At 46.7% G+C, this 14,799-nt stretch overlaps 1 protein-coding gene across 1 annotated transcript in view; it reads right to left on the bottom strand.

Moving 5' to 3' along the window:
• The window catches only part of DOCK1 (dedicator of cytokinesis 1), a 473,828-nt gene that overhangs the window by 442,618 nt on the left and 16,411 nt on the right, over positions 1-14,799 (bottom strand). The window contains exons 5-9 of the mRNA XM_040486934.1: positions 12,816-12,871; positions 9,135-9,231; positions 6,397-6,545; positions 1,708-1,843; positions 319-476 (exon numbers count right to left, since the gene is read on the bottom strand). Coding sequence (XP_040342868.1) covers positions 319-476; positions 1,708-1,843; positions 6,397-6,545; positions 9,135-9,231; positions 12,816-12,871 — 596 coding nt within the window. The remainder of the gene's footprint in view (positions 1-318; positions 477-1,707; positions 1,844-6,396; positions 6,546-9,134; positions 9,232-12,815; positions 12,872-14,799) is intronic.

The following is a 14,799-nucleotide window of genomic DNA, read 5'->3' as shown; positions in this document are numbered from 1 at the left end:
GGGGCGGGTTCTTGGAAACATAAAACCCTATGAAGACAACACAGGAAACAATGACTTCCATCTTTGGTTGGTTGCCACGTCCACGAAACAGTTCCAAGACGAACACTCTACATTCGAACACCCGTGTGCACGCAAGAGAGCTGACCCTGGACCAGAGCCCAGCAGTGCCATCACACCGTCCCAAACCGCCCTGGGCTCAGCTGCCGGGGGAAGTATGGCCAACTGGTCTCCCCACTGCTCTCTGAGAGACCTAGACGTCTGGTGGGCCCAGCGCCACTTTCCTAACGTTACCCAAAGCCGCAAGGGAACGTCACTGACCTGATGAATTTGGACTCCACAGGGTCATAAAGAGACATCAGCACTTCAGCATCTTCTCCGATTTTACAAACCACATTTTTGAGGTTGACGAACAAGGCCAGAGAAGGGGTGGAGGCAAACTTAGCTTGTCTGTTAATATCTATGTTCTGCTTTTGGGACTGTAAGTAGAAATAAAACAGAAAGTTGACAGTAGCAGGGTGCCTGGGGGGGCTCAGTCAGTGAAGCGTCCTTGACCCTTGATTTCGGCTCAGGTCATGATCTCCCAGTTCATGAGCCTGAGCCCCTCATCGGGTTCTGCACAGACCATTTGGAGCCTGCTTGGGATTCTCTATCTCCCTCTCTCTGCCCTTCCCCAACTCACGCGCACACATGCTCTTACTTTCTCAAAATAAGTGAAAGAAAAGAAAAGAAAAGAAAAGAAAAGAAAAGAAAAGAAAAGAAAAGAAAAGAAAAGAAAAGAAAAGAGAAAAGAAAAAAGAAGGAAGGAAGGAAGGAAGGAAGGAAGGAAGGAAGGAAGGAAGGAAGGAAGGAAGGAAGGAAGAAAAATTTAGTTGACATTAGCAATACTTACCACTAACCAACGTCGCACTTTCTTTATTGATGACAGAACAGAAAACTACATGCAACCGGTTAGCCTAACACAGCAAAGCCACTCTGCAGTCAGTTCCTTGTCCCACTCAACACATGCACGCACCCAGGGCAAAGGTCACAACCCCTTAACAGTTTGTACTGAACATGGTCTTCAAATACTGCAGTGTCTAAACAACGAATCACGGTGGTGTTCACATGCAGAGCTGCTTAATTTCTGGTTCCCCTACTAGACTAAATCCTCCGAGAACACTTCTGTCTTATTCATCACTACGTCCTCAGTTTGTGGTACACAGTAGGTGCTCAATAAATACTTGCTGAATGAACGGCTGACTCAATCAGTCAACTGACTCCTTAATATCTGCTATAGAGAAGACACCATTAGAGACCAGAGAAAATGCAGAAGATCAGTAAGACACATGTTCCCTGCCCTCATCAAGCTTAGAATATGTCACTCCTCTGGCTCCTATCAGAGAGGAAATGCAGAATCCAGTATTGTTTCCCATGAGATGAAAACACAGAGTCAATGTCGTTAAGACCCTGCCTCCTAAGACGTAGCACAGTGCTTACAACCCGGCCCCCGCCCCCACCAAGGGATGCAATCCTTCCTGGTCATCAGCAGTATGTTTGGACACTGGGTTCCTTTCCATTCATCATTGTATGAAATACACTGTATAGTCGTGCCTTCTGAGCTTTCTAGTACAAATTCTGGGCCTCACTGGTGTTTTATTAATGTTGAAAACTGTTACTGAGAAAAGGTACTCTCAATGTAAATGGCACATTACAGACAGCCGAACTTACCTTTTCTTCTTGCAATCTTTCCTCCACTTGTTTAGAAGCGATTTCATGAGCTCTAAAGAGACTAATTGTGCTAGTTAGTTCTGGATCCAAAATGTTCCCATCTTCATCTCTCACCACCAAGTCCAGATCAAGAATTCTAGAACAAGAATTCAGAGCTTCATGGACACGGACCAAGGGCTTTGAATTCTCTGACACAACTTCAGTCCCAACAACTAGGCGCAGTTGAAAACATCATAGAAAGTCAGGGTCATCCATAATACTAGGGGACATAATTCTATAAGGTCACTTTCTTTAAAACACATTCCTTTGGAATTCAAAAAAATTACTCAGGGGCACCTGGCTGGCTCAGTCAGCAGAGCATGAGGCTCTTGATCCTGGGGTTGTGAGTTTGAGCCCCATGTTGGGTACAGAGATTACTTAAAATCTAAAATCAGGGGTGCCTGGGTGACTTAGCTGGTTAACTGTCCGAATCCGGCTCAGGTCATGATCTTATGGTTTGTGAAATCGAGCCCCATGTTGGGCTCTGCATTGACCGGATGGAGACTGCTTGGGATTCTCTCTCTCCCTCTCTCTCTGTGCTCCTCCCCTGCTCCTGCTCTTTCTCTCAAAATACATAAACTTAAAAAAACAAATAAATAAAAGTAAAATCTTTAAAACAAATTATTCAATGTTTATTTCCATTGCAGTAGTGACTTTTTCGTCAAGTGCACAATTTTACAGATCTGCACAGCCCAAATGAAGTGTGTGTTACTAATCACTATATGAACAGCATGGGCAGTTTAAAGCACACACATGATATAGATAGTTGGGGGAGGGGTATGTATGGGGCGTATAATATATATAGATAAATAGAGTGTATATAGGGTATGTAGTTATGTATAGAGTGTATATACATCCATCCTCCTGTGTGTGTGTATGTGTGTGTGTGTGTGCGTGTGTGTATGCAGTGACATACAAACCCATGCACCCATATATTTAAAATTGGTGGTGGTGACATCATCACCAAGCTGGGGAGAAGAGGTAGGAAGGAAGAGCGGGGGTAAAGGCACACCCACCATTCTATTCTCGTCAATTCTATCACACAGCTTTGCTTCTACCTACAGTCAGTTCTAATCCCGAAATTAGCTCATCAGAAGATCTTCGATAAAGATGTTCTACTGTGTTTCGACACCAAACATGTGGAAGTTATCCACAATAACATTAAGCAACTTTCTGGCCAGATGGCTAGACGTAGTAGCCAACTTAAAACATGAGCAGCATCTGTCTAATAAAGCTGTCCATCCATGTCTGGAAATGTTTTTTGGCAACCTTCTCTCTGTTTCCCCAAATCTGACGAAATTGTTAGGTGATTTTTAGCACAATTTTTATTTAAAGAATAAACAAAGACCATTATATAAAGAAAGAAACCAGTAGCTGCACCACGGCGACGTGTTCTGGCTTTCTTTTTAATAAGATATGAGGATCTTAACCACAGATGCCTTATACTTTTGCCTTTGGGATTTTCTTCCTGCTATTAACAAGTCTATGGAAGCAGGATTTTTTTTCTTTAACCATACGGCAAAGTAGAGTCTGCTGACAGAAAGATAAATCTCAATTAGATAATGACTGTAACAGTTACAATTTTAAGAGGAGAGGTGACTTGGGAAGAAAGACTCCAACGAGGCAAACTCATGCCCGACTTCTCTCCCTGAAGGTCACACACCTTAAAGCTGGAAAGGAGTCTGATAACGTGCGCCAATCAGGTTTCATTTTGAGAGGATGCTGGGCCACTGCACCATTTGGAAAGCAGTCACAAAGACCTCGTGCTCCCCTCTTAATATCTACTAAGCAAATCCACTGATGGCGAAGCAGGACCCACTGGGCCAGTCGGCAACATGACGGTAAACAGGCTTTTAAACAAATACTCAGAGGCTTTTTGCTCTGCATGAAAACAGCCTAGTAGTTGCAGGGATGGTGGGGTGCCTCAAAAGGAACAGAAAGACATTTTTTTTTAAAAGCCTTTTAGTCTCTCATCAGTTGTCTCTGTAATAAGCTTCGCTAATGAGGAAAAGCCCCTTCTCTCCCAAACCCTGAGCCCACCACTTGGGAGGAGTCAGTGCTGGTGTGGGTGGGGTCAGTTCTGGAGTGGGTGGGGCCAATGCTAATGAGGGGGGAGAGAATCCTCTCTCTTATGGGCTGCCCAGTGCTGGTGCCTGCAGAGTTACAAAGCATCTGGCTTTAGAGGACTGTGGCCAGAGGTCCCACAGGCCACAGGGAACCAGGCTCCCTGGGGAGCAGAGGCCCAGGCCACGTACCAGCCCGCTGCATACACCCGGCCGTGTGCTCCTCGCCTCAGTCCTGCCAGGACAGATGGCCAGACCCGCTTCACAAAGGAAGAAACCTAAGCTCCGAGAAACATCCAGAAGAACCCTGAGACTGGATTCTGAGCCAGAACCCTCTCATGGTAGAGTCCGTGCTCGTTCCAGAATGCCACACGGAAACTGGCGCAGGAAGTGGCTTGTCAGGGTTCTCTTCATGCCAACTCTTCTGTGTGTTTTTCTGAGCAGCCAGCGCTCAGGTGGGGTCTGAACCCACAGTGAGCTTCTGCTACGAAGGTGTGTCTGAGCACAGCAGGAGGGCAAAAAAACTGTCTTATTAAGGGCTGTATTTCCTCTCAAAGCAGTAAATTATGTTTGGAAACACTTCCTTCCGTAACTCGATTGTTCCACGAAATAATGTACTTTCGCTGCTTACCACAGCCAAACTAAGCAGGTGGTTCTGAACATAAGCTCAAAATACAATACTCCAAGAGAAAATAGAATCAAAGCTCCAAAAAGTGTCATTTTTTTTTAAGCAGGTGCTCACGAAATGGGTTTCCCTAAAACGATATCTAATATCCTATACTCAGAAGTCTCTAACTTTCTGGGGCTTCTCCTGTAGACTTTTTTCTTTAATGTTTACTTATTTTTGAGAGAGATAGAGACAGAGTATGAGCAGGGGAGGGGAAGAGAGAGAGGGAGACACAGAACCCTGAAGCAGGCTCCAGGCTCCCAGCTGTCAGCACAGAATGCGATACAGGGCTCAAACCCACGAACCGCAAGATCATGACCTGAGCCGAAATCGGATGCTTAACCCACTGAGCCACCCAGGCGCCCCTCCTGTAGCCTTAATCCAAACCCTCCATCTAACTAATAATGTTGCTAGAAACTTTTCACACTTGAAAGGATGAAATACTAGAAAACAAAATGATACTATAATTCTGATTTTGCAGAAAGGTTGAGTTTATACCCAGGGCACCTTTCAGCTAACCGGCTGGGGCAATCCTCTCCCATTCTCTGAGCTTACCATCCTAGTGTGTAAAATGAGGGGCTTGGTCCAACCCAGAAGTTGCCCGATCTGCTGTCCAGCGTGGTCCAAGTCTATTTTTAAAAACTGAAATTTCAGGCCAGCATGCCAGATATTAGAAATCAGAATCTTCAGGGGTAGGTCCCACGATTCTGTATTTTGTAAGTTCTCCAAGTGATTCTGATAAGGCCCAGCATCTGAGAATCGTGTGACCAGATCATTTTTGAGGCCTCTTGCAGCTGTGACATTATAGGGACAACCAGTTACCCGGTGGGAAAGGGCGTGGCCTCCTTCCGGTTACAGACTTGGCAGACCCAGGAAGAAGCGGCTCACTGCCCCTCGGCATCAGAACCGCAAGCGAACACTAGAACACAGAGCTGTGCGGGAGGGAGCGCACGGCCGCTGAAAGCATTCAAGCACAACGGAGTGGAGGCTTGCTGTAGACGGGAACCTTTGCAAGAGCCATCCTTACAACAAAGCAAACTATTTGTTGTTTATCTGAAATTCAGACTTAGCTGGCTGTACTTTGGTTTGCCAAACCTGCCATCCCCCCGCACTGGTGCTAAGTTTCAAGGTGACCTGTGATGTCCCTTCCAACTCTCAGAACCTGGGGGGTCCACAAAGAAACCTGGTGCTTGTTATTGCCAGGGGCCCCAGGTCTGGACTCAAAGTGAAGTACTGTGAGCAGAAAATAAAAGTCCCTTCTCGGCGGGACTCACGACAAGGTCCTCTATGGAAGAGTGCAACTGAGAGACCACCCAATCCCCTGCTTCTTGGAGACAAGAATAGGTTTCAACAATGACTCTGAAAACTCCTGATTTTTAGAACCCAACAGAAAATACCCTATCTTTTTTTTTTTTTTTTAAATCTTTAAAGTAATCATTCCACGCAACATGGGGCTCGAACTCACTACCCCAAAATCCAGAGTCACATGCTCTACCTACTGAGCCAGCCAGGCACCCCAAAAATACCCTATCCTTTCAAAAATGAAAACTAGGGGGACGCCCGGGTGGCTCAGTCAGTTGGGCGTCCGACTTCGGCTCAGGTCATGATCTCACAGTCTGTGAGTTCAAGCCCCACATCCGGCTCTGTGCTGACAGCTCAGAGCCTGGAGCCTGCTTCGGATTCTGTGTCTCCCACTCTCTCTCTGCTCCTCCCCTGCTCATGTTCTGTCTCTCTCTGTCTCAAAAATAAATAAAAACATTTTAAAAAATTTTAAAAAACTAAAAAATAAATGAAAACTAGGCCCTTATTTTGATGTTAGAAATTTTTTTATGATAACATGATCTTAGACTCCTCAAGGCTTACAGTAATGGTATTATGTTGGATAATTTAAGCATGAAATCATCTTTGAAATAAACAAACCTGTTTCCATAATCAATTTTGGCAGTGACCTTCTTCTTCAGTTCTTTGAGCTCATCCTGCGGCAGAGTTCCAGAAAGAATCTGCGATCGCCATTCGATAAGGTCATAGATCATGTGCCGCACGCTTCGAAACATCTCCCTGTTGTCTTGCTGTACGGAGGAGAGAAAAGCCACATGTAAAGCTTTTGGTATAAAAGAGCCCTGTGGAGTGTTTTCCAAACACACATGTAGTCTATGCTTTATCTGATGCGATCCAATTAATGTCAAGTTAAAAGATGTTTTTAGCATGAAACAGGAACACATCATATGGAGTCTGGTTCCTCTGAGGCACTAAAGATCGAAAGGAGAAGCCGTAATGCACAATCCTCACTATTCCACCCAACCTTCCAGAGTATATGCCTCTCAATCAAGAGGTTCACCACAGCAGGATCGGGATGGGGAGCCTCAAAACCAGCCCACGTGCTTCTAGCACGTGGCCCAGGGATGGGCAACCCCTGAACCTCCCTCAGGATCAGTGTGAGCTTGAAGATCTTGCCATCGAGTCTTCAACATTTTGAAGACGGCGCCCTGAGCGCTATTCTCAGCACCCCAGGCAACCGAACACCTGGGCCCGTCGTTAACCAGGCTGTAGGGAACAGCATCAGCCTGGGCCCCGGGGAGCTGCGCCTTATTCAGCGCACGCAGCTTCTACAAGCAGTGAAGTCCGAATCTACAAGCAGTCAGTGCATTTACATCAAACGGAAAACACACACAAAAAAATTTACATTTTTATCACTTTATACATATTTTGAAGGGTGTTGATGGTACAAAAAAAAAAGCATTTTGCATTGAGACCAAGACTACAATTCATCAAGGATGTTAGGGATTACGCCCCCGCCCCTAAAAGGAAGCGGGTGGTTCTTTCTATGAAATCTAGGAGACCTTTAATTTGATGAATTTCTAAACATCGTCCCTATAAACATTAAAACATGGCTACTACACACTTTTTTTTTTTAATTTTTTAACATTTATTTATTTTTGAGACAGAGAGAGACAGAGCATGAACGGGGAGAGGGCCAGAGAGAGAGGGAGACACAGAATCTGAAGCAGGCTCCAGGCTCTGAGCTGTCAGCACAGAGCCTGATGCGGGGCTCGAACTCACGGACCGTGAGATCGTGACCTGAGCGAAGTCGGATGCTCAACCGACTGAGCCACCCAGGTGCCCCTACTACACACTTTTTTAAATAACTTCTGCTCTCCACATCTGAACCTCCCGTTCCCCGAGTTCTAGTATGTGACCTTTGTAGGAATTTCTAAGACCCTCCCCACCAACCTGTCAAAGAACGCCCTCAGAGACTATTCTGCACCCCACAAGCTACTTTTATAGCATCATCCTAATGTTAATTTCTTAACTAACGACTAAATGGTCAAAAGTAATGGTTTATTCCACAATTAGATTTGTTTCCTCTTACTAATTCATTTTTCTAAAGCCTTATCAAGTATCTAAACTTCGTAATATTTTGCTAACTTATCTACAGCCACAGAGCACAGCAAAACACAACTCGTACCAAAACGCTGTAAGGAAATTTCTACTAGCTTTGTATAAATCCAACAATGCAAGTCCACCAGAGACAAACCCACATTCATAAAAAGGAAGCTAAGGTGCCCACTAGGCATGTCTACCCCGGGCGTGAACTAGACCCAAGCCCACGAACATACCAGCCAGCATCAGCCCCTGTTTGTTTTCCTGCCATATTTTTGTTTAAAAATTGCTAAGTTGAACATGAAACACCGACTACAAAATTGCTCAGATTTACACAAAACATTCATGGCTAACTTTACGCTTTTTGGTTTTTGAGAACATTTGATGACCAATTACTGCAACTGCTTATTACTGCGCATTTACAAGAAGCCACTGTATAATCAAAAACAACAAGCCTGCCCAGAGAGCAGCTGTGGGACTTTTGCAAGTTTTCTGTGTTCCTAAGAAATCGATGCACTGACTTCCCTCCAGAGCCCTTGCTTTGTGCTGACAACATTAGCATACGAGAAATCAACACTCTGAATAGAAATACAGGCTTAACAAAAGGTAATCTTCTGCAAATATGAATTTATGTGCAAAGAAATGCCCTGAGGGAATAGGAAATGGACGATGTCAGAGTCTCAGCCTCCCTGCGTTAATAAGGCTTCTTCTGTGATCGGGAGAACTGGACAGCTGCACACAGAGCCAGAATGTAAACGACTTCCCCACCTCTGGAACAAGCACACTTAAGTCTAGAAGACTATGTAGTTTAACTCAAATGATAAGAGACAGGCAATGGCAGAAAAAATAAACAGCAATTGTTCTGTACTGCGTCCGTAAAGAAGCACCCGTTAAAGCTTAAAAGCAGATTTCAGTTTTCAGGATCTAAATATCAACGTTGAGGGTACATCAATGCAGACTGCCTACTCCTGTCTTCCAAAGCCTTCAAGCAGCCCGTCTCCCCTTTTGGCACAATGAAGGTGAAATCCTTGGCCCTTCCCTTTACCAATGCTTTTTCACAGGGAGCATGGCATTTACAAAGCGGGTCCAAGAGGACAATGGTCCCCCAGGGTGGAAAGAATAATGGGCCACGTTGCCTTCTTTGCCCTGAGTAGGACTTAGTCCTTAGTTCTGCTTTTGAGGTTCCCAGGGAAAGGAAAATCATCCCCTTGGTACATCAAGGTCCCACAAGACCCTTCTCTGTTTTGAAGCTTAGATTCAACATCCCATTTTCTCACCACGTAGAGCTGCCTCCAGATGGTGGACCACTCTCGGAGTGTCGTGGTGACTTCCTGTATGAGCGGGAGGTCGCCCGGGATGACCGTTTCATGTTGCCTAAGGGAAAGGAGAAAAGGACAGCCAAGTTCATGGCTTCATTAAAGTCTACAAGCTATACCTTGTAAATTCCAAATCGGGTCCACAGAATTAAATATTTAAGCAAATGGAGAGAAAATATACAAATAAGACTGTGTCCACACATATGAATACATACATCTCTGAGACTGACAGGTAATATTTGTACAGAACTTGACTGCGTTCCTACATTATCCTACATGTAAAGGCGTCTACCTCATATGTCAAGGTAAGATGAAGGAGGCAAATAATATCCCATTTAAAGTCTTCAGAACGTCAAGGTCTGAGAGTACATTCATAATATGTGTACCCATCTATCTTATAGACGGCCATAAATTATAGCCAATCTGTGTGGCATTAAAATGCAGGTTTGGGTTTAGATGATTTCTACATTTCCATCATACATAAAACTCACTATATGATAATACATGAAGCACTTGTCCCTGTCAAAATATGAATGAGGCCACAGCTCCCCAGTGTCCAGAGGTACTCTATCTGATCCCCAAACTCTGATGCATCCTCTCCTTTTCCATGCACCCCGAAAGGTTAACCCTTGACTTAGTCTTAACTTGCTATCTGTGTGTGTGTGTGTGTGTGTGTGTGTGTGTGTGTGTGTGTGTTTAAATGGTATCAACCATGGTTTTTCCAGTCGCATGCTCTGTGTCAGGCCCTGTGCTACACAGGACTCAGAATATTTGGGACTGAGTTAAGAGATGGAAGTGTGGCTCATGCAGTGAGGCCACCTCGCCCCAGACATCCTGAACGGACAAGACTGCAACCAGCATGGAATATCCTGGGATCCCAAAATATGTCCCACCTACATATCTTGAGTTGGCTGGAGCCGAGATGGCCGGGCAGGATGCTTACTTTGGCTCGCAGTTGGGGTTCAGGGCTACAATGACCTACTGATGGTGGGGGCTCCCAAAGGAAAAGACAATGGTGTCCCTGAGAGAAAACCAGTGTCTGCGGAGAGGTCTAGCCACGTGCACCCCTGGAACGACAGGGACCAGATGTCCAAGGCAGGGGTGTGTCTGAGACCACCATCCACAAAACTGCTTTTAGAAATCGCCCTTTGATGGGACATGATCAGTGTCTATTTCAGAATATGGTTTTCACAGCAGCCCGGCCGGGTCTGTCACCAAGGTTCCCGGTAAAGATGTTGATGAAAATGTGGTTCATCGCACTCTGCAGTGCCCTTCTGAGAAGGCCCCCCCGGGGGGGGGGGGGGGGGGTTTTTCTTCTCCCACGGGGTGAGCACATTTGGCAGCAACCTGGATGCTTCCACCTCCCAGATCCTGAGTTTCACGCTCAGTCCACTGGGCTCTTCCATTGGCTGTCAGAAGCTTGGGGCTCAACCAGAACTTACTTTCACCACACGTAGAGGGCCTCGCTCTACATACTGTGTCCTAGTCTCAGTTCTGGATCCTTCCCACTTCCTCCCTCTTCGTAGGCCTGATCTGTCTCTGAACTAACGTGCCAACTGGCTTTAATGGACTCGATCTGACTGCTCTGTAACCACCTCTTTGTAACCACCTCTTTACCCGCAAGGGGTCAGCCATGTCTGCCCCATAGGGTTGTCATTAAGACCTACAGAAAGAACATCACGCAGGGCTCATGGAAGAATGAGCGAGACACAGCAGACAGTCAATGGGGGTGGCTCCTTAGTTGGCGCTAAATGACACCAAGGGACGAGTCAGGGCTGAAGGCCCCAATCCAGGCATCACGCACAGAGAGGAAGCACAATGACACAGGCCACACCAAACAGAGGGGCAACACAGGACTAGGAGAAGGACAAGGCGAGCACCCTGGGAGCAGCGGGCAGGGAAGGAAGTAGGTTAGGCAGCATGAGAAACGGGGTATGAAAGCATCAGAACAAACGAGGAGCTTCATCCAGTGAAGGGGACAGCCACCAGTGCCCAGTGCTGCAGGAAAGCACCAGAAGAACAGCCTTGAGAAGACACTAGAAGCTTGGAAATTAGAAGGCACCGGCAGCCATATGACCATGGGACGAGGGACAAGTGGGAACCGCCTCGGTTACGGGGTAAAGGTAGAGACCAGGTGGCAGCAGGCACGTGGCAGTGATGTGGGGATGCGGGGTGTCTGAGGGTGAATGGAGGCTGGTGTACAGAAAGAAGAAACCCGGCAAGAGAGACAGGGTAATGAACTTGGAAGCAGGGAGGCAGCAGGGGTGGGATGACAGAGTGGCCTGGGCTGGATAGGAGGAAGGACCATGGGGAGGGGAGGTCGATGTCCGCAGGTCTCCGGAAGAAAGGAGACTGGTCAAGTCTGAAGGCAGGAAGTCCTTTGCAACGAGGAAGGCATAGACAGCTGGGCTTGGGTGGCAGCAGCAGAGGGCAGCACGGGGAGCGAACACAGGGAGCCCCAAAGCCTCGGCAGGAAAACCATTTCTTTGCTGTTTATTTCCCGGGTGCACCATTCACTCGCTCACCCTGGGGCATCACACCCCGGGACCCAGTGTGTGTGTCTGTCTGTCTGTGTGGGTGTGGCTCTCCTCACCGAGAGTCAAAATAATCTCTTGTTCACTTTACTATTATGGTTCCTAATTACATTTTCCATATATTCTTTTATATATACCTCGCAGTGCTTTTTTACAAAAATTAATCACAGTCTGACGTCTATACTGACTGTGATACAGACGGATATAAAATACATTAAATGCATACTTTATTTAATTATTTCCACCAGAGTCAAAACTTTCCTTCCCTCCCCCCCTTTCCTTTTAAAACTTTGTGCACAAAACATTTTATCTGTATTAAAAAAAAAATACCGTATTACAGGTCGTCACCATTTATGCCTCTAAATTATTTTCTTCATTTTAATTATGCATCATGCAACCACAGAACCCGATTAGTCCTTTTCATATGTTAAAAGTACAGTGCTTGGAAAGGCAATTTTGTAATCAGCCAAAGAGATGTCATTATGCAGTAATCATATGATTAGTAATTTTATAATTTACATATTTAACGGAGGGTGAAGATGTAGCAGAGACAAAAAAGGAAAACATTTTAATGCTGCTTCTTCCAAGTTCACACCTGGCTATTCATTTGCCATTCCTGCCTAATGGGTTCCCATTCTATAAAAGTCCTTTTAATGATCTTATACATCAGTTTTATGACCTCTAAGAAACATACATCACAATTAGACAAAATGTAAATTCACACATGTCCCAATTTACCAACTGTTGCTTTACCCTCAACTCCCTTTGCATCACAGCGTGCAAAGTCTTCCAGAAAAACGGACTCAGAGCTGGGGGGCTGGAACCTCCACCTGATGGGGTCACTCTCAGAGGAGCACAGAGCACTGGGCCCATGCTATCCCAAATCGACATCAGGTTCAAGGAACGTGACTGCAGGTACAGTTCTGACTTCAGACTTTTCAAAGGTCCAAAGCCACCCCAAGTTCCCTCCCTCTCTCCAAAACTCCCATCCCATCACGGTCGCTCACACCCACATTCACCCCCCACCCCCCTACAGGCACTGCCATTTGGATAAGCAGCAAAGCCAAGTACAAGCATTTCTTTGCTCGAACATCAAGACCAGACTCACCCTTTGCCTTCAACTATGGCTTCTTTAAGATGAATATACGAAGCAGGAAATATACCCTTTGGGGGAGGAAAAAAAAAAAAAAACAGTAGTTTTTATTATCAACATGAATACCAACTGAAAAATCAAACAACTATCCTGAAAGGGTGGAGGCAGGCATGGCTGGATAACGCGAATTCTGTGAGTCTCATGGTAAATCTCACATACAACACAGCGAGGCAAACAGGAGGCATAAACTCAGTCTGCCTGTGTTTCACTGAGGCTGCAGGTGTCTCAGAAGAAAACAGAAGCGAACTGTCTGCAGGGAAAAAATTCCACAGGCCTTTCCTGTGTCTTCTCCATAGGTCGCTCCTCGCGTCCACCGCTGCCCTCGACACGGGCAGATCCAGAGCCAAGCGATGCCTAAAAACAATCTCCGATGATGGTCTCTGACAGTTCCTTCCTTCAAAAAGCTAATGCTGGGGCGCCTGGGTGGCGCAGTCGGTTAGGCGTCCGACTTCAGCCAGGTCACGATCTCGCGGTCCGTGAGTTCGAGCCCTGCGTCAGGCTCTGGGCTGATGGCTCGGAGCCTGGAGCCTGTTTCCGATTCTGTGTCTCCCTCTCTCTCTGCCCCTCCCCCGTTCATGCTCTGTCTCTCTCTGTCCCAAAAATAAATAAATGTTGAAAAAAAAAATTTTTTAAAAAATAAAAAAAAATAAAAAAAATAAAAAAAAAAAAAGCTAACGCTGCCATCAAAAGTTGGTTTCCACCATCGGTCATCACGGATGCATGCAGGCCTGCTTACCTGACCCACGGATTTCCCAGCAACCTTCAAACAGAGAAAATACAGAAAGTGGACGAATTTCGCCCGATCCACACGACCGCTAGACACGGGTTTCTGTTAACACAGCGCCCTGCATCCGCAAAGTACGGCACGCGCCTAGCAGGACGGTGCGTGAGGGGAAGTTGTTCGGGAAGTTCAGTGTTAAGCGCAGTCGGTGAAACGCCAGGAGCTTTACCAAGACTTCGGCCGCGCGTCTGAGCAAGCGAAACAGCTCCCCCACTGGTGTGAGGCAGAAATGAGCACCCGAAAGGGAGCAACGGGGCTGGAGGCGCTGGGGCGCGGGCAGCACAGCACAGCTAGTCAGGGTTCCTGCTCTAGATCCAGCCCGCGCATCAGCAATCCACTCAGCGGCACTGGCCGTTTCCAGGCACCTGCCGTGTGAGCAGGATCGTGTTTCCCTGGCATCTGGCCCGCCAGGATTTACACGGGAGAACCAGAAACCACAACTACTGATCGTGTTTGGGAGGGGCATGGGTACCACTGATTCGTGTTCCTCCTGCCTATTAGGAAAGGCACCGAATTGCACAAAAAGAAGAATTATCACAGGGAGGGGAGCAGTCGGGCAGAAAGACAGTGGCCGAGCGACCAAGAGGACTGGAGGGCCCCTCCCCCAGGCCCCAGCCATTCAGGATGGGATGCCTCCAAGAGCACACATGATGTCAGCATGTGCTGTCGGATGGAGGGAGAAAAAACAACAAGGCAGCCTCGCCCGTGTCCACAGGCAATGATAGCCCTCAGTCTCCGTAAACCTGGTCTCGGGCACCACGGAGCCCCGGAAGGAGCAGTAGAAGGTACACAGGGGCCACACGCAGAGGCTTGAAATGAGCAAACTGCGCAGCAGGGGTCGTTCTAAACCAGCCCAAACGATCTACACCTGTGTAAACAACTATACAAAGGATGCTTCCAGAACACTTAGGAGTCAGGATTGCTAGGGGCCACGTCCCTTCTCTGCACTGCCGGGAGGGACCCACTACGAAATCCTATTATCTTTCAACTGCCTCTTCTTCCAGTGAGGATTTTAGATGGAAAACTAAATACAGCCCTGCCCAGCTCTACTGTAGCAATGAGCTGTAAAGGTCAGGGCACCCCAAAGAAGGGCAGGAAGGACAGCAGTTCAGGAAGGCACTGGGGGATGGGAAGCACTGGCGAAGGTGGTACCAAAAA

This window comes from Herpailurus yagouaroundi, unplaced genomic scaffold, assembly GCF_014898765.1.
Source record: "Herpailurus yagouaroundi ecotype Mexico unplaced genomic scaffold, PumYag 163, whole genome shotgun sequence".
NCBI classification, from domain to species: Eukaryota; Metazoa; Chordata; class Mammalia; order Carnivora; family Felidae; genus Herpailurus; species Herpailurus yagouaroundi.
The sequence above is the reverse complement of the archived record's forward strand: the minus strand, read 5'-3'. Positions and strand labels throughout refer to the sequence as shown.